General features: G+C 35.8%; 1 protein-coding gene across 3 annotated transcripts; it reads left to right on the plus strand.

The window, feature by feature from the left end:
* On the plus strand, positions 1-25,540 carry CCNC (cyclin C). Of its 3 annotated transcripts, none has more exons than XM_060030194.1 (12): positions 1-356; positions 4,926-5,032; positions 5,883-5,967; positions 6,169-6,238; positions 8,880-8,931; positions 15,706-15,761; positions 16,657-16,692; positions 17,368-17,459; positions 18,230-18,297; positions 21,108-21,187; positions 22,022-22,140; positions 22,995-23,614. In XM_060030194.1, exons 1-12 carry the CDS (start codon positions 325-327, stop codon positions 23,044-23,046), a joined length of 849 nt encoding a protein of 282 aa, XP_059886177.1. In that variant the 5' UTR covers positions 1-324; the 3' UTR covers positions 23,047-23,614. The 3 variants fall into 3 exon arrangements, with proteins under 3 accessions (XP_059886177.1, XP_059886176.1, XP_059886175.1); XM_060030193.1 differs by lacking the exon at positions 22,995-23,614 and adding an exon at positions 23,631-25,540 and having other exon boundaries at positions 7-356; XM_060030192.1 differs by lacking the exons at positions 1-356; positions 22,995-23,614 and adding exons at positions 2,558-2,695; positions 23,631-25,540.
* The last annotated feature ends 72 nt before the right edge of the window (positions 25,541-25,612 follow it).

The following is a 25,612-nucleotide window of genomic DNA, read 5'->3' on the forward strand; positions in this document are numbered from 1 at the left end:
TTCCGACAGCCGCGAGCCTTCGTGGGAGCTAGTTCCCGTCTCCTTTCTCAGGGCTCCCAAGGGCTGTCTCCTCCCCGCCGGCTTCCTCCGCTACCGCGGGGCGGGCCGGAACTTTTATGCATAGGAACTGATTTACACAGTAGAGTGTTGCCGGCCGGCGTCAAGGAGAATAGGGTGCCCTCCTCTTCCTCTCACCGTCGCCGCCGCGGAGCGGAGCCGTGCAGATCAGATCGAGGAGCGCGGTTACCGGGAGGGCTGGGTCTATGGTCGCTCCGCGGGCCGCTCCGCCGGCTGGTGCTTTTTTATCAGGGCAAGCTGTGTTCCATGGCAGGGAACTTTTGGCAGAGCTCCCACTAGTAAGTGATCTTCGGTCTTCTTGTCCGGGGCTGGCTCTTGGGGGTGCTGTGTGGACGGGGCCTGCGACTCCCCTTGGCCTGGATCCCGGCCCATGTCCCGAGCGCCGCGGAGTCTCCCGGGAAGCAGCGGCGGCCGGAAGCGTGATGAGCTTTTTTCGGACGACTCCCCTCACCCCGCCCCCTGGCCGGGTTTCGTTGGGGGGAAAATCTGTTGCGGGGAGGGAAGGGGGTTCAGTCTCCGGAGAAGGAAGGTTCGGGAGTTGAACTTCTGATTCTTGGTTTAGCTAGGCCGGGGGGTGGTGGGGGGAAGGAGGAGCGGAGCCGGTGAGGGTTGGGATGGGATGGGCACAGGTATGGGAAATGTGACACAGTGTAGAACTGTGAGACTGGCTCTTCAGGACAGTTGTGGTTCGCTTTTGCCTGCTATTTCTAAAGTTGGTCGGCATCGTAATCTTTTGTCATTCATCTTCTGTCTTGTGCGGATTTAATATTACTCCGAGGAGAGGAGGGAGTCAGGCTTGTTTCTGCTCATGAACCGCTTTCTGCCACTACCTTAAACCTAGATAGAGTTTTATGTTTGTAAGGTGTAGGACAACTGCTCTCAACATTTGTCCATTTCGTTAGTCTGTGTCTCATATTTTGTTTTAAAAGTGTATTTTCCAGGGACATTGCCAATATCTTTAACGTTTTTTCATGAATTTTTGTTTCTGTCAGTACCATGGAAGAGCTAGAGTAATATTGAAAACATTTCTCCCTAAATACATCTGTTTAAGCAGGTAGGAAGGTGGGTGATAGGACTAGTTGAACTTTGGGTAGGCTGTACACTGTATACTTGAAAGATGAACAGAACCTTATAAAGATGATATCTTAGTGTAAATAATTTTTAATGTTAAGAGAGCATTAGTAACTAAATTTTGAGTGCGAAGAAGATGGATTCCTATATTGTTCATTCGGTTTTTTAGCCTTTTGCACTAGAAAAAAGAAACAATGGACTTTGAAACCTGTTTTCAGAAAAGCAGGTTTTCTTCTTGCTATAAGTGATCCTGTGGAGATGTGATGCTATAGAAGCTTCACTTCTGATCATATTTTTATTTTGCACTGTGTTCATTCACTGAAATATTTGCTTGGGCAAAATTAAAATATGGAAAATTTCGGTAGTGAAGAAGAGGTATTCTGGAAAACTTTGAAAGAAGCTGAGAGAATTGACAGGTAGCTAGCTGTTGATTATCAGAAGTTACAGCCCTTTTTCAACTTAAAAAAAGAAGAGATCCTGCCCCCTTTTGATAAGCATTTTCATTATGCTTTCATTTACTGTCGGCTTATCAAAAGGGGGCCAGGATCTATTTTATAAAACCAACTGTTTTTTCACTTTTCAAATATAAAATACTATAATATTAAATGTGCTTTTTTGGAAAACTGTCCTTGCCTCCCAATTCAAATAGCCCTGGAGGAAGGAGCCACTTTGTCTTACTCAGATCCCTTGAGAATCATGGAGTCCCTCATCTGCAAAAGGTGACAAATGTGAAAGACAAGACAATCAATTCAGTAAAAACAAAAAGATTATGAAAGCCATTATTTTAGGTGATTTTGGTGAAAGAGGAAAATTGACATGAAATATGCTGTTTTCATGGCTTTAAATTGCCCATTTTAACATTTCTGCTATGAGCATGACAATTTTTTTTCTTAGTAACATATGAAATAATGGTGAGTCTTACAATCAGTGTAATCTTTTTTTTTTAATAAATTCTTTTACTTACTTATTTTTGGCTGCATTGGGTCTCTGTTGCTGAGCGAGGGCTTTCTCTAGTTGTGGCGAGCGGGGGCTGCTCTTCATTGTAGTCCATGGGCTTCTCATCGTGGTGGCTTCTCTTGTTGCGGAGCACGGGCTCTATGTGCGCGGGCTTCAGTAGTTGTGGCGCACGGGCTCTAGAGTGCAGGCTCAGTAGTTGTGGTGCACGGGCTTAGCTGCTCCATGGCAAGTGGGATCTCCCTAGACTAGGGCTTGAACCTGTGTCCCCTGCATTGGCAGGCAGATTCTTAACCACTGTGCCACCAGGGAAACCCAATCAGTGTAATCTTAAATTTGGTGATATGTGGTGTTAATTGGTTTATCTTCCATACTGCATGCTGTGAGGAAAAATTTTAAATATTTGTGAAATTTATCTTTTTAAAAACATAAAATGACTGTGGAGAAGAAATTGATAATTCTGGAACAGAGAGAATCCTAGTATTTTCCAGAAAGTTAAAGTAGAACACAACACATTCTTTGATCGTGATGCAGTAAAGCTAGAAGGACACTAAACATTTGCTGGTCGACTGACGACTGACGTAATGAACAGGTAACAAATTAAAACTACAAAAGCAACTCTGGATACTTTATTGTATCAAAGGAAATTGAAAACAGTTACATATTATCTAGGAAATAACATAATGAGATCAATATATATTCATGTCTATGGGAGGTGGTAAAGCCAAATTTATAAGAAAACATCTTGAATAACTGAAAAAGAATAAAAGAATAAAAACATCTTGAATAACTGAAAAAGAATAAAAATTAAATATTTTACTTAAGATGTTTTAAAATAGCATCTCAGGGACTTCCCTGGTGGTCCAGTGTTTAAGACTCCACGCTCCCAATGGAGAGGGCCTGGGTTCGATCCCTGGTCAGGGAACTAGATCCTGCATGCTACAACTAAAAAGATCCCACATGCTGCAATGAAGATCTCGCATGCTGCAACAAAGATCCCGTGTGCGGCAGCTGAGACCTGGTGCAGCCAAATAAAAATTTAAAAAAAAAAAAAAAAAAGGATGGCATAGGAACAAGAAAAACAAATTAAAAATAGGAAATTATGAAGAAGATCCAAATATAATGATAGAATTATATTTCTTGAAATTCTTTGGTGAGGTTTGGATAACCATTTAACAAAACATTTCGCTGGATCCCTACTCTACCCTGTATTAAATTCCAGATTGATCACAAATTGAAAGAAAAAAGCCTTAAGGTTATTAGAAAATATGAGGGAATTTTGTTTTTAAATCATTTTGTGTCAGGGAAGGCCTTCCCATGTGTGACAAACACAAAATCAAAGTAAAATATAGATTTGAATAAATACGTGATTCAGATTTCTGCATTGCAAATCATTAAATACTGAGAGATCATGCTAAACTTGGGGAATGTCTAGAGCATATTTGACAAAGAAATGATTCTTTTATCCATAATGCACAAATTTTAGATCATAAGATTATCTTAATCATAAAATGATGACCATCCCATTAGAAAAATGGTCATGTTAGAGTTACGATGTACCAAAGAACTATATTTGACCAATAAAGGCATGGAGAAATGTTTAACCTTAGAAGTAAATTAAAAAAAAACAGTGAGATACTAATTTGCCTTTAAGTTGTAAAGTATTTAAAAGATTGGCAGTGACCTGTAGGGTTAAGTATTTTAAGACACCCTTATGTGTCACTCCTCTGAATGGAAATTGGTGTGGAAGGCAAGCTGACAATGCATATCAAAATTACCAGCAAAACTGACCCATTAGTTCTAGGAAATGATTCCAAATATTAATCAAATACACAGGGTGAATTACAAAGATGTTCATTAAAGCATGACTTGTAATAGTGAAAAAGATAACTCACATGCCCATCAACAGGAATTAACTAAATAAATAATGATCCATCCATAATGCTGTGCAGCAATTTAAAAGGATGCTGAATAACAAATTCATTGATGTAAAACTTCCAATACATACTGAGTGACAAAAGCAGGATGCAGAATATTTTGGGGATCACGTCAATTACATGTCTGTTTAAAAATAGACTAGACTAGGCAGGAGGTGGAGGCTATTGGTAAAATAAATTTTGAAGCAGCTTTTTTTTTTTTTTCCGTACGCGGGCCTCTCACTGTTATGGTCTCTCCTGTTGCGGAGCACAGGCTCCGGATGCGCAGGCTCAGCAGCCATGGCTCACGGGCCTAGTTGCTCCGCGGCATGTGGGATCTTCCCAGACCGGGGCACGAACCCATGTCTCCTGCATCGGCAGGTGGACTCTCAACCACTACGCCACCAGGGAAGCCCTGAAGCAGCTTTTAACATGATTAGAACTTGTGAAGTAGGAATATTACTCTAGTTACTCATGAACATCTGAGAGAAGATATACTTCAAATCTAAGGCATCGTCAGTCAGTGTCAATTTCACCATTATTTATCACTAAGAAAGTGTAAACATTACTGCCCATTAAAATGCTAGGCATCACTGAAGATGCATCTTGATTTCAGTCTTAAAGTCAATGAAATACACTATAATAGTGACAGAGGTCGGGTGCGGAGAGATAGACTGAGAAGGAAGAGAGAAAAGATTAGAGCAGATTTTTTTCAGGGCATATTTACATTTATTAGTTAGGTAATTCTCAGTGTCAGAGTTTCAAGAAATGTGAAAAATACTGTCTTTCAAGGTTACTTGCATTTTGTACTTCTCAGAATATTAACAACCTCTTCAATCTTAGAATATTTCCTGTAACTTTGTTAGTTGATTTTCTGTAGGATGTCTGAATCTTTGCTTTTTTTAGTTTGCAGTGGATTTTGGATAAACAAGATCTGTTGAAGGAACGCCAGAAGGACTTAAAGTTTCTCTCAGAAGAAGAGTATTGGAAATTACAGATATTTTTTACAAATGGTAAAGTTTTTCTTTAATTGGTTGAATTGGTACAGTTGGTTACCTGTGAATTAAAATGTTTTTCTGTAGTAATTTGTGATGAGCTGTTTTAATCCCTACCTTACATTTTTATTTACATGTGTATTCTTTTTACAACTTATATATCTTTTTTTAAAGTGATTTAAAAGTTTTTTGTGAATCTTACGTGTCAGAGACACTCAAGATGGTCTAAAAATATTAATCTCCCTAAGCTTTATAATGCATCATTAAACCTAATTTAAGATTGGCTAAAGCAAAGTACTTTGAGGATAAATGATTCTTTGGATTGACATCCTGTATTGGTCACTTCTATCTTACAAGTTTGCTTTGGACGGAAGAGTTTTAGAGTTAAAAGATCCTTGCTCTGCCACATGGTAACTTTGTCACAGGATCTTTCTCACCCTCAGTTCACTTCTATGCAAGCCTACCTCTCTGTTGTTTTGAGGATTCATTTTGGGTTTTTAATAAACTTTATTAAGCAGTAGTTATAACGCTAATAGGGGTTTAATAATAGTAATAATATGAAGAGCATTGAAAATACTTGGAAGATAGAGGGGAAATACCTATCATTCAACCTCCTTGATTCAAGAATAGATTTTACTATGAGGCAGTTTCTGTTTTTTTGTTATTGTTTATGCATACCTATATATTTTTTAACAAATTTGCAATCCTAGTACTAGACCACTGTGATCCAAGTAGAGCTTTATAGCATGTGTAGGTTTTTCTCTTTGTTAAAAATGAATATAGTCATGATTTAACTGCATTGAAGTTATTGTTAAATGTTAATATAATGATTTCAGAAATACATTTAACTTTATTATTTTTCTTTTAGTTATCCAAGCATTAGGTGAACATCTTAAATTAAGACAACAAGTTATTGCCACTGCTACGGTCTATTTCAAGAGATTCTATGCCAGGTAGGGCTGTGTTATTTTGGGAATATGTTAATGCTTATTTGAAACTCTTATCTAATGTTGATGAACCTTATATAAGTGAATCGTGTGTTTGCCATAGAGTTGTCCTGATTTTTTTCCATATAAATGTTTTCTATATGAATTCTATTTTCATATGTGTTTTTCTATATGAATGACATTTAACTTTGTTTAATCATATTTTAGGTATTCTCTGAAAAGTATAGATCCTGTATTAATGGCTCCTACATGTGTGTTTTTGGCATCCAAAGTAGAGGTATGAAATAATTTTCTTTTTTTAAAAAAATTAATTAATTTATTTTTGGCTCTGTTGGGTCTTCGTTGCTGCGCACGGACTTTCTCTAGTTGCGGCGAGCAGGGGCTACTCTTCATTGTGGTGCGTGGGCTTCTCACTGCGGTGGCTTCTCTTGTTGTGGAGCACGGGCTCTAGGCGTGCAGACTTCAGTAGTTGTGGCTCGTGGGCTCCAGAGTGCAGGCTCACTCATTGTGGCACATGGGCTTAGTTGCTCCACAGCATATGGGATCTTCCTGGACCAGGGCTCGAACCCATGTCCCCAGCATTGGCAGGCTGATTCTTAACCACTGCGCCACCAGGGAAGTCCTAGTTTTCTGTTCTTTATCAAAGTATAGTCAACGTGTATTGGTTAATCTGCCCCAGTTTCCACATTAACTGTGTAAACATAATAACGGTGATTTATATAAAATATTGAAATTTATACAAAATCAAAGAAATACAAATACTTATGCAGCATTTTACTATGTACCATGTGCTATTCTGACTCCTCTTACAAATTATGACTTAATCCTCATAACAAACTATGGGCTACATAGTTGTAATCTCATTTTATAAGTGAGGAAACTTAGACACAAAGAAATTAAGTTCACATAGCTGATAATTGACAGAGCCAGTATTTAAACCCTGGGAGTCTAGTTCCTAATCCCATGCTCTTAACTGCTTTGCTCTTCTGCCTCTGAGACATTTATTGTTTGGCACTGAGAAGTATTCCATGAATGCCACAGCTTGTCTACTATAACCTGAGAATGTTCTTCCGTCTCCTTCATATGCTTCCTGTGTTCTGCTGTCTTCCCTTCCTGCCTCCTGATGATTGGCTGCCTAGCAAGCCATAGGGAAAGCAAGAGGGAAAGCAAGGATTGGGGTGGCTATAGCAATATATGTTCTAACGAGGAATGGTTTGGGTAGTGAGGATTGAGAAATTAGGTGAGGGAGAGAAGAGAGATGGGAACTTGCAGCTGAGACCAAATCTCTGCTCACCTTATTTACCTTTTTAGTATTTTTGAGAGAGCTCAGCTAAATCCAGATAATAATAGCCGATATTATTAACTGGTCTTCATAATAATCCGTGTAATCTTCAGTAATATGAATCCTTTGTATTATATTTCTATTTTTAGATGATGTCTTTAGATTAGTAATTGTATTCCTGAATATTAATTGTAATTTAATTGTAAGTGGTAATTTAAGGAGGCAGAACCAGCTCTGTTGTTTTTAAGTTCTTTAATGGAAAAGAAGGTGTTTATAAAAGGCCCGTATTATGGGGTGGCCTTTCCAAATATTACCATGTAATTTTATGTATCTGAAGGACAACCAGTATGAGAAACCAAGACAAAATCTTTATAAACTTCTTCTCTTGTAGATTAACTTGGAGTTTTAATTTGTCTTGTGTGCTAAATATCTTTTGTTACGTGATTTACTGAATAGAAACCTATTTTATGATTTATTAGGTGAAAGTTTTTCCTTTAAGAATTTGGGGTAAAGAATTATTCCTGGAAAGAGATGTATCCTTTCATATTTGGTTATACCATTTTTTAAAATCTTTAACTATGACCAAATCTTTCTGTGTTTTGTCCAGTTGTGTGAGAATTGTATTGAAATGGCATTTAAGAAGATGTCTCAGGCATTTAATTTTCAGTATCAGTTATTATGGTGTGAGGTTTAAATGTAAATATAAATACATACACAGGCATACATATCCCCCACCCCCCACAAACACACACAGTTAGATAAGGATTCAGGTTGAAGGTTTTTGAACAGACTGTATTCAGTTTAGTTTCTTCTGTTGGCTAAGGAACCAATTATTGATTTTTCAGCTTTAAAAATTAAGGCTTTGGAGAAATCCCTAGTGGTTCAGTGGTTGGGACTCCACACTCTCACTGCCAAGGACCTGGGTTTGATCCCTGGTCAGGGAACTAAGATCCTACAGGCCACACCACACCGCACGGCCAAAAAAAAAAAAAGAAGCCTTTAATAACTTTATAAGGTTAATCAAATTAAACGAGACTATATGTAAGGTGGATCACCTCATAAATTTTTGTTATTTTTACAGTGGCAGTATATTAAGTTCAAAGAGGAAATGGGAACTGACATCCGAAGTCTTAATGCTAATCATTCTTGTCTTCCTGTTTCAAAAAGAAAAATAATTGTTTGTACGGTCTTTTGAGTTCTTTTGGTGATATTAAAGTTTATTTTCTTCAGAGATTCAACTGTTTTATTATTAAATTCCCTGAAGTACCTGTTTGTTAGTCCAGGTTCAACTGAAAGGAAGCATACTTAATACTTATTCTGGCAACTAAGTGTAGAATCTAAAAACTCTTGGAAACTAATTTAAGTGCAGAAAACTGGCACTGTCACTTTAGGGTCTGGTTTCTAATTTGGTACCTTCCAATAATATTAAATTATAAAATTATTTAAGCATTTGTGTTAAAGTGTAGTAATTTTAAGGAAAGGTCATAAATTTAGAGATTTAAGTACATCATTCCTCAGGTAGATAACTGCAAACATCGGAGGAACATAGGTAATGCTCTGTTTTGAATAGACCTCAGATATACTTAGGTTCATTGGGTTACTATGTACCTAATCTCCTTTACTTTTCTTTTTCTAGGAATTTGGAGTAGTCTCAAATACAAGATTGATTTCTGCTGCTACTTCTGTATGTAAGTGCAAAAAATATATCCTGCTTTAAGATTGTAATTCTAAAGAAAGCTCCATAGGACATAGATGTTTTTCAGTTTATGAGACCTATGAGAGATTAGTTGGGTCTATTCAGTCTCCTGAGGTGAGATCACCTTTATGCCTAATGTATTTGGCTAAAAATTTTAAAATACAAAAAATTTTAAAACCACTTAAAGTATTATCTCTAAGACATTACTTTTTTTTTTTTTTTTTTGTGGTATGCGGGCCTCTCACTGTTGTGGCCTCTCCCGTTGCGGAGCACAGGCTCCGGACGCGCAGGCTCAGCAGCCGTGGCTCACGGGCCCAGCTGCTCCGCGGCATGTGGGATCTTCCCGGACTGGGGCACGAACCTGTGTCCCCTGCATCGGCAGGCGACTCTCAACCACTGCGCCACCAGGGAAGCCCTAAGACATTACTTTTAATGCTAAAAACGGGTAGTAACTATTGAGCCAAAAACATCAACTCTGTGGCTCTTAATTTTATAATAAGGTTAAGAAAGAATTTTTATTTTTCAATTTTATTGTACTTTTATTGCTTCATAATAACTAGCTATTGTGTCATTCTTGTGGGTGAAATAAACTATTTCTTTAGCAATTGTAATTATGTCTTTGATGGGGATTGTGTTTTTTCCCTCTTTGTGGAAAACTATGGCACAGAAAAATATTCTGACTCTTTAGTCCATAGAGCTGATTCTAAGCACCAGTTCTGTCTCTAAGCAGCAGCTGTATAACCTTGAACAAGTTGCTTTACCTGTTTGCCTTAGTTCTTTACCTACAAACATGGGGTTTACGTGCCTATGAATCATGGCATTAAAGGAAATAACATTGTAAAGTAGCAATCGTAAAGTATTGTACACAAGGTAATAATATTATGCTGTGTTCCATCTTCATAGGTTAAGCAAAAAGATATCACCTAACAAAAGATAATTAAAATTATTATTTTTTACTTCTGTGATCTTACACAGAAGAGGCAGAGGCATTTTGTATTAAGTTTCTGAGCCAGAATTTCATGTTTTGGGGGTCATTTCCCTTTCTGAAAGGAGTGTAATAATCTAATTCAATCTTTTTCATGTCATATCTTATTTTGAGGATAGAAGAGTAATAATCAGTTTTGCCATAGAATTTAATATGTCAAATATATCCCATTGGTGAAGTATTGAATTGCCCTCTGGAAAATCAAAATTATTAAAAAAATTGAAAAATGACTGCAAGGAAATGTACCAGAATGTTAGCAGTGCTCATCTCTGAGTAGATTATAGGTGCCTTATTTTCTTCTTACTTCAGTCTCTGTTTTCCAGATTTTTTAGAAGGTGTATATTTTTGAAAATGTAAAATACCTATTACTAAGGTTTGTTTTTTATTTCTCATGCAAAGGCTAAAAGGCACACTCATATTCATTTTACCAATGAATAGGGAACTTTATAGTAGACTATTTTACTTATTTCATAAATTTTACAGTGTATTATATTGCCCAGGGAGCTTAGTTTTCAAATTTCAGCCCCAGTGCTTTTGACATGACAAATTAAGCAAAATATAATCTTTCTGCTATATGAGGATGTTAATAACATCTATGTCATACGGTTGTTGTGAGGATCAAATAAATTAATATCAATAAAGCTCTTAGAACCGTGCTTTGTTCAGTGTGTTAGTTTGCTAGGGCAGCCATAACAAAATGCCAGAGCCTGCGTGGTTTAAACAACAACAGTTTATTTTCTCATGGTTTTGGAAGCTGGAAGTCCAAGATCAGGGTGTCAACAAGTTAAGTTTCCTGAGGCCTCTCTCCCTGGCTTGCAGATGGCTGCCTTACTGCTGTGTCCTCATATGGCCCTTTCTCTGTGTGTGTGCATCCTTAGTGTTTCTTCCCTTTGTAAGGATACCAGTCCTGTAGAATTAAGGCCCCATGCTTATGACCTCATTTAACCTTAATTGCTTCCTTAAAGGCCCTGTCTCAAAATAACAGCCACATTGGGGGTTAGGGCTTCAACATGTAAATTTGGCGGGTGTGTGGGGGGATAATTCAATTCATAATACTAGTAAACTGTAGCGGTTACTATCATTGTCATCAACAACAGCATCATCATCACTGGAAAACACCATACTGGATGCAGTGGTGGATATAAAAATAAAAACAAAGAATTTAAGGACAAGAAAATGAGACATCAATATACAAATATTAATACAGAAGAAACTAAGTGGCATAAGAGAGTAACAGAGGATGTAATGAATATTTTGAGTGGGAAAAGTTGATTTGTTAGATGAATCCAAAAAGGCTTAGATAGAATTTGGTGAAGAAAGAATTTGAACCTGGGGAAATGCAGGGGAAAGATAGTCTAGGAGCATTGAACAGTTTGATCAATATAAGGAAAAGCTACTGAGTTACATTCAGTGAATGGTGAGTAAGGAAATAGTGGGAAATAGCCCCCCTACCTGGCTAAGGCCAGATAACAGATGGCCTTCAGTGAGGAGTCTGCAGCTTGTTTTGTTGTCAGTGGCAGTACCTATGAAAGCTTTATTTTTCAACATGAGGGTGATGCCAGAGTTGTGTATTAGGAAGATGATTCTGGCAGAATTACGTAAGATGAATTGGAGGAGAGTGTGAGTCGAAGTAGACAGACAAAGTTTGAAGTTTTTCATGTGATACAGCATGGATGAACCTTGAGGATATTATGATAAGTGAAATAAGCCAGTCACAGAAAGGTAAATACTGTGTGATTCTACTTATATGAGGTACTTAGAGTAATCAAATTACTAGGCATAGAAAGTAGAATGGTGGCTGTCAGGGGCTGGAGGGAGTGGGAAATGGGGAGTTGTTGCCTAATGAATATAGGGTTTCAGTTTTGCAAGAGGAAAAGAGTTCTGGAGATGGATGGTGGTGATAGTTACATAACAGTGTGAATGTAATTAATACTACTAAACTGTATATTTAAAAACGGTTAACAGCAGAAACTAACACACCATTGTAAAGCAGTTACTCCAATAAAGATGTTAAAAGAAAAAAAAAACGGTTAAAGATGGTAAATTATATGTAATGTATATTTTACCACAATTTAAAAACCACTGGGAGTTTCCTGGTGGTCCAGTGGTTAGGACTTGGTGCTTTCATTGCCGTGGCCCTTGGTTCAACCCCTGGTCGGGGAATTAAGATCTCGCAAGCGTGTGGCATGGCCAAAAAAAACCCCAAAAAAACAAACAAAAAAACTCACCGAAAAAAACCCTTTCCGACATAGTTTTATATATACGGCAAACTGTAGTGAGTACTGTCACCACTGGGTGCTGTAAGAAGTAAAGCTAACTATTTTAAGGTAGGAGAAAACTTTTAAGTTATTGAAATAATAAGGTAAACACTAATGAAACCTTAAAAATAATGTTTTGGTAGCCAGCAAGGAGAATAAGCAAGCTAGGTTTGAATGATAGAGTCAGCAGGACTTTTGAAAAGAAAAGATTTAAGAAGAGTCAGAAATGATATTTGAGGCTTCATACCTGGGCATTGGGAGGTGAAGGTGGTACTGGAAGAGGAGAATGAGTTGGTTCTGAAAAGAATTAGATTTACTCTTCAACATTCTGAGTGTAAATGTATCAGTAGAACATCCTCTTAGAAATGTGAAGCCAGTGATAGAAATTTGAGACTTGATACCTTTTAAGAAAGAGAGCTGCATAGTGTCTTCCGCTGCATAGAAGATGTATACCAAATAAAAAAACCAGACCTTTGGGTTTGTGATCAGGCAGGAAACATACAAGGTGGACCTAGAGCATCTTACAGTGCCAATAAATAAGTAAGTACTCAAAAAAAACAAAACAAAACAGGGCTTCCCTGGTGGTGCAGTGGTTTAGAGTCCACCTGCCGATGCAGGGGATACAGGTTCGTGCCCCGGTCCGGGAAGATCCCACATGCCATGGAGCAGCTAGGCCCGTGAGCCATGGCCGCTGAGCCTGCGCGTCCGGAGCCTGTGCTCCGCAACGGGAGAGGCCACAACAGTGAGAGGCCCGCGTACTGCAAAAAACAAACAAACAAAACAAAAAAAAAACCAAAACCAAACCCCTCATTAATGGGCGTATGTCGAAGACATATAGGAGCCAACTGAAAGAGCTTTCAATGGCCAAAGCTGGAAGAATTTGAGCAACAAAATAAAAAAGAATAATACTGCATTATAACCCGAAGTATAACCCAAGTATAAAATAAATATTCATGCATCCATACTGGTATAAATAAATGATAGTGTAAATAAATAAAAGGGGGGGGAGACAAATCTCCCATACAGAAGAATTTCAAATAATTTATATAGCTAACTCCCCCCTCAAGTAGAGGAAGCATAAATTCCTACTCCTTAGGTGTTGGCTATGCATAGTGACTTTTCTTCTAATGTGTATATTATTGAAAGAAGGTGGGAGTATAATTTTACAGTGGAGAAACCTGACAAGCACTGTCTCAGCCAGGTGATCAAAGTCAGTATCAACAATGATAAATGACATTAATAGTATGTACTTTTGCTGTAATATAATGAAATGGCACTTCACCTCTGTGGTCTTCTTTCTGAAAACCCCAAACCCTGGTCCAGTCATTAAACATCAGATTCCAATAGGGAATCAACCTACGGAATACTTGACTGGTTCTCCTAAAAACTGTTAAAGTCATCAAAGATAAGTTATGTCTGAAAAACTGTCACAGCATACAGAACCTAAGGAGACATGACAAGTAAATGTAATGTGGCATCCTGAAAGAGAGCCTAAAACAGAAAAAGGACATTAGGTTAAAAACTAAGGAGATCAGAATAAATTATGGATTTTAGTTAGTAACAATGTATCTATCTTTGTTCATTAATTATAATAAATGTACCATACTAATGTAACATGTTAATAACAGGATTCTGGGTGAGGGGGCGTCTTGGTCTGCTTCAGCTGCTATAGCAAAACACCAAAGTCTGGGTGGCTTAAACAAGACATTTATTTCTCACAGTTCTGGAGGCTGGGAAGTCCAAGATCAAAGTGCCTGCCTTGATCAGTTCCTTGATTGGCCATGATTAGCTTCCTGGCCTCCAGACAGCCTCCCTCTCAGTGAGTTCTTACATGGCAGCCTACTCAAGAGTCTTACTTTTAAAAAGTAGAGGCATATAATTTGGTAGAGGTTTCATTTGTTTTGCTTTTAAGGGAAATTTGAGCATATTAGTAAGTGATAGGACAGATTTATTGGAGGAGGAATGGTTAAAGGTGCAAAGGAAAAATGTTGACTGTCAGTTGAGTAGATGAAAGCAAATGTACAAGTGGTAGGGGTAGCAATAGAGAGGAGAGATGCATTTTCCTCCAGGTCAGAAGAAAAGGATTAGGAAGTAGAAAATCAAAACGCAGAGCAATTTTATCATGGAATAGGAGAGAAGTTGACAGCATCAGGTAGAATCTAATTCAGTAAGTTAGGTGTCAAGGTCCAGGGGTTAGGGATGTAGATTTGCTTTATATACAGAGATAATTTTACCTTGTTAATTGGTTAACATGATGTAAGTACCTGTTTTGCTTGTACACTTCATATCTTGCTTACATTAAATGGATTTGTGGGGACTTCCCTGGTGGTCCAGTGGTTAAGACTCTGTGCTTCCACTGCAGGGGTGCAGGTTCCCTGGTTGGGGAACTAAGATCCTGCTGCCATGCAGCATGGCCAAAAAATAAAAAAATTATAAAGGGGGGGGGATTTGTAAAACTCAGTAACCTTGATGGGTACATTTTTAAATTAACTAAAAGGAGAGGAAAGGAAAGGTTAAGTAGACATTTCCTAATGTCAAGTTTAAATGGCTTAGGTTTCAAATCTTGGCAAATGTTACCTATCTAAATTAGCTGTTAGAATAGTTAATTCCTACCATTTTTGAGGAGATAGAGGATTAATTAACAGTTTTTTCGTTTGTACTTTCTTAGTGACTAAGAGTGTGTGTGTATATATTTGTGTGTGGTATGAAGAAAGTCCTAGAGACCTTTGCACATATATTCATGATTTTATTAAAATATGTCTTTTGGTAAAGAAATACCTATTATAAAAAGCTTAGAAAGTTCAGATTAGTAAAAAGCCTTAAATCTCAAGAGATAACTACTGTTAACATTTTTTGGTCCATTTTTTGGTCCAATATTGGTCCTTCCAATATTTATATATATAGTTGACCCTTGAACAACACAGGGGTTCGAGGTGCTGACCCTCTGACCCTCTGCAAAGTTGGAAAATCTACATATACAACCTTGGTTCATGTAGTACCTATTTATTGGAAAAATCTGTGTATGCGTGGACATGCATAGTTCAAACCTGTGTTGTTCAAGGGTCAACTGTATATATTTACAAATATAAACATATATATATATATATATATATATATATACTTGTGAACACATATATAACCCATGTTCCTTTTAAGCTAAATTACTAAATAGAACAATACCATTCTAGAGCTGGAAAGATTTTAGAAATGATAAAAGCCAGTGGGTTTTTTTCCATTTCCTTTAGTTTTTAAGCAGCAGAACTCTTTCTTAATATATTAAATATATCATTGAAACTCTCTAATTGTAATATAGATGGGGGCCTAGGGCTTTCTGCCACTCAGTCTTTCCCCTTGCCTGAAAACAAAAAAATCTGCATCCCTAATCATATTCAAGAGCTCCTACTAAAAATTAAAAATGATTTAGCTCTACCTCTAATATTTTACATTGTATTAAAGAAGTTTTGTGTTTATTCACTCCCCATTTTCTCAGTTTAAGTTTTTTTTTTCTTTTTTTTTTCTGCAGTGAAAACTAGATTTTCATATGCCTTTCCAAAGGAATTTCCTTATAGGATGAATCATGTAAGTATATTGTAAAAAATAAAACTACTTGTTAAAGCTGTATGTAAACTGGCAACATTTTATATTAAAATAAACTGAATAGTCTCCTAGAAATGGCAGTTTCAGATTCTACGAGAATATGGATTTTATTTCTAAATTAAAGCTAAAGTGCTTCTACCATTTAAAAAAATACTTTGTTGCAGTAGTTATCAACCCTGGGTGCCCATTAAATCACGTTGGGAGCTTTTTTAATAATACTGATGTCAGGGCCTCTCTGGATCAACTAAATCAGAATTTTCAGGCTTGAAACCTGGACACTGGTATTTTCTAAAGCTCCCAGGTGGCTACTAATGTGCAGCTGGGGTTGAGAATCACTATAATGGAACAGAATGAAAAACATACTTGAAATTTTACATTATTTTAGAAGATGCATTTCTATTGCTATTTTAATAGGCATGTTTTTCTTTTTCCACCTTGCAAGGGATTTTTTCATTCTATTTATATTGTATTTTTGTTTCATTTTCAGTATTCTCTTCTATTATTAATTTGTAATATAACAAAAATAACAGTTAAGTAGAGATAATTACATTTTTGCATTTGTTGAGTGGGAAGTATATTGGAAAATCTGAAGCTTATACAGGATTATTTTAAATAAAAATAAGTAATAAGAACACTTATATGAGGCTGGCTTTTCCTTACAAGGATTAAAATGTTTCATAATCACAGTTGCATGCATTGTATAACAAGTAATTGTTTATAGCATATGTTCATTCTGATATAAGCTATTGTGTTTTCTTGATTTAAAAAAATTTTAGTAAAAATTTTTGATAAATCCTAATTACATTCTTATGTTAGACTAAGTAGACTCATCTAATTTGGTTTCATGTTGACATTTATAATCTTTTTTTTTTAACAGATATTAGAATGTGAATTCTATCTTTTAGAATTAATGGTAAGTATATTTCTTCCTTATGATTAATAGAGTAAAACTTACTTTCAAATTTAGTGAAGTCATAAATTTAAAGAAATAATTGTAGGGAGGTGCATTTTAAAACCATCCAAGTGATATGTGATGGTAAATCATAGTACCTAGTGGCATCATCACCTATATGCTCTTGGAAGCCTGTAAAATAGTTTGTATATACTACTTAGGATGGGAAATTTATTCTGTTCTATAGTAACTATAATAAGAGGATTACAAGCAAACCAGTCAGGACATTAAACCACTGTAAATTATTTGCACAATTTGTGTATGTGTGTGGTGTTATTTAAAGATAGATTATGTCTTTGGCAGAATTCTGCTCCTCCAGTTGGGAATTACGGATTTATAGGCTAATAAGAGGTTTCAGTGTGTTGCAGATGTGACACTTTGAGTCTCTAAGGGAATGGATGCTGACTGACTGCCAACCGATTTACCAAGGTATATTTCAGAGAGAGCACTGCCTTCACTATTACAGTAGAGTTTAGGGCTGCCATACTGCTTGCTTAAGACAATAAGAGGGAAGCAAGCATGAGTTAGAAAAATACATTTTGAAATACACAATTAAAAATCAGTTGGGTAATGGTAAGGTTTTTGTGTTATAATAAATCTGTTTTTATACATACACATTTTTTAAACTGTTTCTAGGATTGTTGCTTGATAGTGTATCATCCTTATAGACCTTTGCTCCAGTATGTGCAGGACATGGGCCAAGAAGACATGTTGCTTCCCCTTGCATGGTAATTAGAACAGAAGTTATTCATAGTGTAACATGTTATTAGCTAGGAAGGTTGACAATTAAATATGAAGTTTAGTATTTTTAAAGTAATTAAACTAGTGCCCCAAGATATTTTATGTTGAGTGAAATATCTGCTTGTTGAATTCTAATAACTATACTGGTATAAATGCTAAAATGATAGATCTTTAAATTATCTATTTGATGAATATTTCCAATAAAATTTGATTCTTATGAAAAACAGACTGTTTACATGAAAATTAAGATTGTTATCTTTAAATTATAATGGAAAAGAATATGAAAAAGAATGTAAATATATGTATAACTGAATCACTGTGTTGTACAGTAGAAATTAACACAACATTGATTTCAACTATATTTCTGTAAAATAAATTAAATGTTATCTTTAAAATAATCAGAATATTTTTGGTGGTATTCAACATATATATTAATTCGTTGTATAATTTCTGGTTTCCTATCTTTCTAATTTTTGGAAAATTAGAAAAATGTTTATCTTATATTAAAATTTATTGTGAGGTTTTAAAATTTTAAATATATTTAGCTGTAATTTTATTCATTAAAATATGCTTATTCATTGTCACATTCATGTATCCATCTTTTTCCTTTGTTGTTCACCTTTGTATCTGTGTTACGGTAATATAAAAGAGATATAAATATATACAGATATGGGAAATCTGGCCCTCTCTGGAGGGTAATGTACAGTCATATGAGGTAGTTCTGCTTTCAGTAATAATATGATTTACATTTCTATAGGAGGATAGTGAATGATACCTACAGAACGGATCTTTGCCTACTGTATCCTCCTTTCATGATAGCTTTAGGTATGTAAATGTGGTGTACCTTTAGCAGCTAAATTGTTGTATACCTATTTAGGTCATCCTAAAAGAAATTTCACCCTATTGTACTTTATGTTTTTATGTTCCTTGAAGTAATAGACTGTTCCTTGAAGTAATAGACTATTCCTTGCATGTGAACTTTCAATAATATGAACTGCAACTATCACAAATCAGGATTATTGTCCCCCCACCCCCCTTTTTTGGTAAGTTTTTTTTTGAAATCATTTAAAATAATTTTAACCAGTGTCTGAATAGAACATTTTTGTTTGTTTAGCGGGAGAAGTTTGGAATTAAGCCTTCTAATACTAGTTGTAACTTATATAAAATAACTAGGTCTTTTATTTCCTGAGCCCAATTAGGTCCTCAGCAGTCAAGTAAAGGAGCCTTTTGTGGTCCTTAATGCCTTGCTAGAGGGAAAGTTATCACCATTCTATTAGCTGTGGAAGGCAGTACTGTCATGAGTTAGAACAGATGGTCCTAGGTTTAAACTTTTCTTTCTTTACAATCGTGGGAAAATTATCTAACCTTTCTGAGTTTGTTTCCTTAATTGTAAAATTGGGGGAGGGTACTAAAAACTCAGTATAGAGTTGTTACAAGAATTAAACGAGTTATCTTTTAAATATTGCTTGCCATATGTTAGGCACTTGTTAGTTTCTGTTCCCTTTCTGTCTTGTATTCATTTCTATGACTCTGTCTTCTTGATTTTCCCCCTATTCTTTTACCAGTCCAGACTAATTTTTGTTGGTTTCCCTTTATTCAGTTACCCCTTAAATGTTAGTGTTTCTCCACCTTCTTACATGAGGGGTGGTAAATAGGTTATACTTCTGTAGTACTGGAGGCTCCCTGGAAGGATTCTGAAGTGTCATCTGGGTTCAGTGGGAAGGAATACTGGGATCTACATGGGTAGGAAGGCCATGTGCCACATCTTTGTCATCCTTGCTGTTTTTGTTCTTCCCAGGCAGTCTCACTGAGGCCCATGGGTTCTGCTATCTCTTACGTGTTGAAACATTTAAATTTCTTTATTTAACCAAGACCTTGCTCCTGAACTGGCCTTTATATCAATCTCTGCCTTTTGGATAGCTTCCTTTGGCATCTCACTGGCCTTCAGACTCATGATTAGGACTGAACTCATCAGTTTGCCCCCAAATATACTCTTTTTAATGTCTTTGCTATGTTGGTGAATAGCACTAGTTGCCTTAGTTGGAAACCCAGTAGTAAGGCTCTTTCATCTTCCTCGATACCTACATCTAGTTGGTAACCAACACCTGTTGTGCCGCACTCTTTAGTAATCTCATAGCCACCTTCTCATTTTTATCCAGGTTATCACAGCAGTCTCCTTCCTGGCTAGTTGGCCTCCAGCATCCCTGTTCTCAGAGAGCCAGTCTATCCTCCACACTTGAGCAAGGCTAGCAGTTCTCAACCAGGGATAATTTTGTTCCCCACAAGATTTTTGGCAATGTCGGGAGATGGTTTTGGTTGTAACAACGGGGGTGGGATGCTACTGGCATCTAGTGAGTAGAAGCCAGGGATACTGCTAAGCATCCTGCAGTGCACAGGGCAGTCTCAAACAATTGTCCAGTTCATGATGTCAGTAGTGCTAAGGTTGAGAAACTCTGAGCTAGAAAGAGCTTTTTAAAATGCAGAATTTGTGCTTCAGTTAAAATCTTTCAGTGCTCCACCCAATTTCTGGATAAAATCCATAGCTTCTTTTTACCATTTATGTATATATCATTCTCTGCTCCCACTCTCACCTTTATTAAAGACTTGGCTCAGATATCATCTCTTTAGTGACACCGTCCCCAACTCCGCACTCTCTGCATCACCTCAGTCTGGGTTTAGGATGTCTCTTTCCCTAATTTACTCTATGTATGCCCTGTCGTGGCATTTTCCACTGTATTTTTATTACCTGTTTTTATAATTTGTCCTTTAGTCCTCAATCCTTCCTGAACCTAAGCCCTACTTTATAGCTTTCTTTAACTTGGGGCAACCAGAATGTTCATGCACGTTTGAGTTGCTGTTTGCCTAGAATGTCATTCTTAGCAAAGTCATATGGGTAACCAGACCAGAGAACATAACATTTAACAAGCTTGTGTGGGATCAAGGTAGGCAGGCTGCTTGGGAGGAATTATATTAGGCAAACTTATGATGTAGACTGTTGTCTTTGGGCTCTTTCGCTATCTTTGTTAGTTTATGTTGTAAGTAATGTATATAACTACATTGTATGCAGTGCATTACATTTTTTTTTCTCTCAGCTCTGTTTGATTACAACACTAAACTCTGTACTAGGGTGCCCAGTTTTCACCTAACTTCATCATTCGCTAATAACTTTAAAAAGCAGAGGCAACACTGCTTTTAATTGAAATACCAAAACACAGTAGTGTTGAAATTTATCAGTATATTGATTGGCTGGTTTTTTGGTTTGTTTGTTTTGTCACTCTGACTTTTGGGTGCATTTTGACCACTACTGTGTACTGCTATGCAGGGATCCTTTCCCTGCTCTGATTTCCTCAGTGGACTTGTTCCTCTCTGACGTGTCCTCTCAAGGCACCTGCATCATGACTAGCTCACAGTGAGAGCAGATGTAAGGACCTTAATATATATATCGCCCAGTAACTTTTCCTCCCTGTGAGATTAAGTTGATGGGGTGGTCAGTGGTAACTATTATATGAATCTATATAATTTTTAAAAAGAATATAAGAAAATACACATAAAATTTAAGTGAATATCTTGTTCTGAGTCCATACATTCCATGTTTGCAGTTAAACATGGACCTTTGTGTCTCATTTTCTCTCCAGCTTGCCTGCATGTAGCCTGTGTTGTACAGCAGAAAGATGCCAGACAGTGGTTTGCTGAGCTTTCTGTGGATATGGAGAAGGTAATCTTTAAGATTCCCTTAACTGAATATAACTTGAACATTTTAAAGTTAATGTCATATTTACTTACCATGAGCCTACAATTCTTAGCCAGGCTAAGAATATTTTTGGTAAAGAAATGTTAAGAAATGTGTTGGCAAGAAGAACTGATGTTGACCATTTAGGTTATATTTTTCTTCAGTTTAGGATTAAACAGAATGGTAAATATATGTTTGATTGGTTGCAAAGTCACCTCTAATTGCCAGGGTTATTTTAAAAGCTACCTAGTGACTACTGTAAACTTCTGTAACACAGACTGTCTCCTGACAAAGTGATTTTTGTCCTTCTACCTTTTCTGCTGAAATGTTCTAGAATCAATCCAAGGTTAGGTCTACTCAGATGCAGAAGAAGGGCTAATTTGGAAACTGGATTTGAGAGATTTGTATAGCTGCCGGTTTTTGAGCACCTTAACTCATGTGCAAAGTAGTTAGTAGAGAATCAAAACAGTCTTTTGTGCACTACCTCCCATTAAATTGTTTGAAACAATTGGTATTAGAGGAGTGTACTCTATAGTGACATACTCTTTCATGATTTAGACCTCTATTTCTAGTACCTCACTATTTTGTTTTGGTTTAAGGTATCAGTAGGTAGAAGGAAACCAACTACAGAGATGGATGAGGATAGACTGAGCATACATATGCTTTCACATTTATCAGGATTGTCTAACCTAATCTGAAGGATAGAGACTATCTTTTCACTGTTTTCTAAGGGATGTCTAGGATATGATGTGTGTTCCTTGTATGCTAAATGTTGCTTGATAATTTGCCATTGAGAACTTTTCAAATATTTTCTTCTAGATTTTGGAAATAATCAGGGTTATTTTAAAACTGTATGAGCAGTGGAAGAATTTTGATGAGAGAAAAGAGATGGCAACTATTCTTAGTAAGATGCCGAAACCAAAACCTCCTCCAAACAGGTACTTTGTAGACTTTAGTTATTGATTTTATTTAATTATATATTTCATATGCATTATCATAATTTTTCATAGATTATGTTGTTTTGTTTTTGTAAAATTTCTTCCAAAACTTCATGACATATTTTTTCTTAATTTGTGACTTGATAGATTGAGAACGTCTCATTTAAAAAAATACATTAATCTGATCATCTGTTAAGTAACTTTTCCTAATGCAATGGCAGGTCTATTACAGGTATCCCTCAACATATGATTATATACTGTACATAAATTTAAACAGAACAGAGAGAGGCAAGTTCATCTAAAATTCAGGGATAAAGAATTCTGTAGTAGTTCCATGTCAGTTTGACTTCTTCCCCCCACTACTGGCTGTTATTCTATTTATAAATTTCAGTAGCATTTTTCAAAAACATAGATGATTGATCTGATATTGTAAAGGTAAATAAATAATTTTGGCTTTTGAGTGACTCAAAGATCCATTGCAAACAGTAACATAATTTTGCTAAGTATGAGTCACTTGTCCTAAAAAGGTTTTTTTGTTGTGGTGGGTTTTTTTTTGTGTTTTTCTGTTTGTTTTGTTTTTTTTAATAGGATCTGTTCATTTAAGTTCAGTGGTTCTCATCTCTCACTGTACATCAGATCGTTTGGGGTAGGGAAAAAAGGTCAGAAGGGAAACAAAGAAATGCTACCCATCTTAATCATTTATTAAGAAAAATAAATAAGTTATATAACATTAAGATAGATTTGTAGATCTGATATGTTAATGTTACCATTTGGAAAAAATTAATACTTGACTTATACAAGGAGCTGTTTAAGGCAGTCATTCAAACAGCTGCCTTTGGATGCATTTTTTGCAGAAATTCCCTGAGTGATTCTTCACTAGTGGCAGGGCCTGAAGCTGCAAGATGATGATGGACAAGATAAGGCAATAATCCTATTGCCACAGTTACTGGTATCTTCAGTTTTAGTTTTTATTTTAAATATTCAGCGTTTTCCAGGAAATTACCATATTTCTTTCTGACTTTTAATTATAAAGGTTTGCTGTACTTACGTATGGTTTTATTACGCCTTTGGACAATAATTTTTTTTGGAAGAACACTTCTTGATTTTCATAATTAGTAGGAATAAGATTTTCTATGTACGATTTAATTTTATAGGAAATTTGTCTAGAAGAAGCTCTAATCTCTATGTTGAGTGATACCTGTAATGACAACAAAATCCCATACCCTAATTTAAATTTTGGAGTGTAATGGACACTAACTTCCAGAATGCTTGTTATGTGTGAGGGCACTAAGTTACATAAGAATAAAAACATAAAACCAAATGTTAGTCTTCTGGATTTTAATTTTTCCACATCTGTGTCTTATAATTGGGAACGTCTTTGTTTTGTAGAGTTGTAGCGTGGAATAACTTTAAAAATTAGTAGGTTTATCAGGGTGTTGAAAACGAGTCTTTTAATTGGTGTAAAATCTCTTTCTTCCCCACTTGAACAGTGAAGGAGAGCAGGGTCCAAATGGAAGTCAGAACTCTAGCTACAGCCAATCTTAAAACATTCCGAAGAATTCTGTAGTGGACCAGTTGGAAATAAACCATTGGACAGATTTCAATAATGTCTTCAATGGAACACAAATGAAAATGAATAGCTTGTTTCTGTCAAGCATGTTGGGAAGTGATTTTATTTTTGCAAAATAAGTTTTTCCTTACCGAATTTGATTCTAGTACATGATTGATTAAAATCTATTGTTTATGAAAGTTTGGAAAGGTTCTAAGGGGACCTACAGACAGACATACATAGACATTTGAAAGTTAATAGCTTTTGATTAGTATAATTTTTCTTAATTTGGATAATAGAAATTGTTGCTTTTTATTAAGCCAGGAAAGATGAAGCATAATTTGTTTAAAATTCTCTTTGGTCATTGAGCGACCAAAAAAGGAAATAAAAAGTCAAATATATGAGGGTTTTTTTTTCCCTCCTTAAGTTAAACTTTGAAACTGTATTTAAGGAATCAAATCTTACAAAATCCTGGAAGGTTTTGATAATGATGATGATAATTTCAGGGAAATTAATCAAGTACCTATTGATTTTAAAGCGTATTTTATTCAATAGTTTTGGTATCTTGCCATGGAGGATACTAGCCCAGCCTAGCAGAAAAGTGCAATATGTATAGCATATTTTGACATTTTAAAAGTTATATTCCATAACCATTTTGAAATGCTGGGCAAACATAAAAAAAAATCCTATACAAAGTTATTTGCATTTAATTCAGTTAATCAGGCATTTTGAAAGCGAATTGGATAAAACACCGTAATATGATTGAAATTTGGTAACATTTTAATGTTATTTTTACTCTACTGTGAAAAGTTTTTTATATGACATACACACCCTAGTTTATTTTTGTGTCTTAGTGTGGACTTACAAATTTACTACAGGTATCCTGAGCCAGGAACACAATCAGGTTGCAGGCCAGTTTGATACTGGCTATTCTTAATTCTCATATGAGTGTAGGACTTCAGACTAAATGTTATGTCAGTGGGACTGTGCTGTCTGTGGAAGTTAATAAATTACGTGATCATTTTCTTCAGACTTGAAGGAGAGTGATAAATAAGATTTGGAATCATAGGATATTGATGTACAATTTAAGGATTAAAATTTTTTATAAATCAGTTGTGAACAATGGATTATTAAATGTTGACTTCCTAGTATAAAACTGCAAGAATAAAAGTAAATTCTCCAGCTATATTGACTAATGTCTTGAATTTATCTTTTTGAATCTGCCTTATGTTGTCTTCTGAGTCTTTCTTCCTTTGGATAAGTATTAAAGCCTTCATAGTTTATCAAGTGGGTAATTAATTTCAAATGGTTTATAACGAGACATTTACAGTTCTGCTTCCTTGTGGATAGTATCACATAAGCTGGAAAGAGAGATTATAAAGTCAGTACCAATGACAGAAGTAGGTCTCCTAGGCTTATGAAATAAGAAAAAAAAGCTCTCCTCAGGTCTGAAGGAATTAAGATTGGGCTTGGGTTGGAAGGGCAGAGTGATTATATATTATAATCATTGACTTAACCCTAATTTTTCCTTTAAGCTTACCTATATTTCTAAAAAAATTTTTATTTTGAAAATACATATGCCTAGTAGTTTTATTTTCAACCTCTTATTTAAGTAGAAAATTTAACACAACATATACAAGAGTAGATAAAATATTGTAATGAACCTCCATATACCTGTCACTCAACTTTAACAATTATCGACACATGGCCAATTTCATCTAAACTCCCACCACTTCCTCCAACATGCATATTATTTTGAAGCAAATACAAGATATCATTTTGTCCATAATTATTTCAGTATGTAATCCTAAGAGATAATGGCTCTTTAAAAAACAAAAAACCCAATAGAAGTCTTACTGTACCCAAAAGTTAGTCAAAATAATTTTGTAATATCAAAATTTACATTTTCAGTTATCTCAATAT

This window comes from Delphinus delphis, chromosome 14, assembly GCF_949987515.2.
Source record: "Delphinus delphis chromosome 14, mDelDel1.2, whole genome shotgun sequence".
Classification (NCBI taxonomy): Eukaryota; Metazoa; Chordata; class Mammalia; order Artiodactyla; family Delphinidae; genus Delphinus; species Delphinus delphis.

Bases quoted from the DNA above. Each gene is read 5' to 3' on its own strand.
- CCNC (XM_060030193.1), top strand. From the start codon at position 325: ATGGCAGGGAACTTTTGGCAGAGCTCCCACTA. The intron at 5,968-6,168 runs GTAGGGCTGTGT...ATCATATTTTAG, and splicing joins TTCAAGAGATTCTATGCCAG to GTATTCTCTGAAAAGTATAG. The intron at 22,141-23,630 runs GTACTTTGTAGA...CCACTTGAACAG, and splicing joins CCAAAACCTCCTCCAAACAG to TGAAGGAGAGCAGGGTCCAA.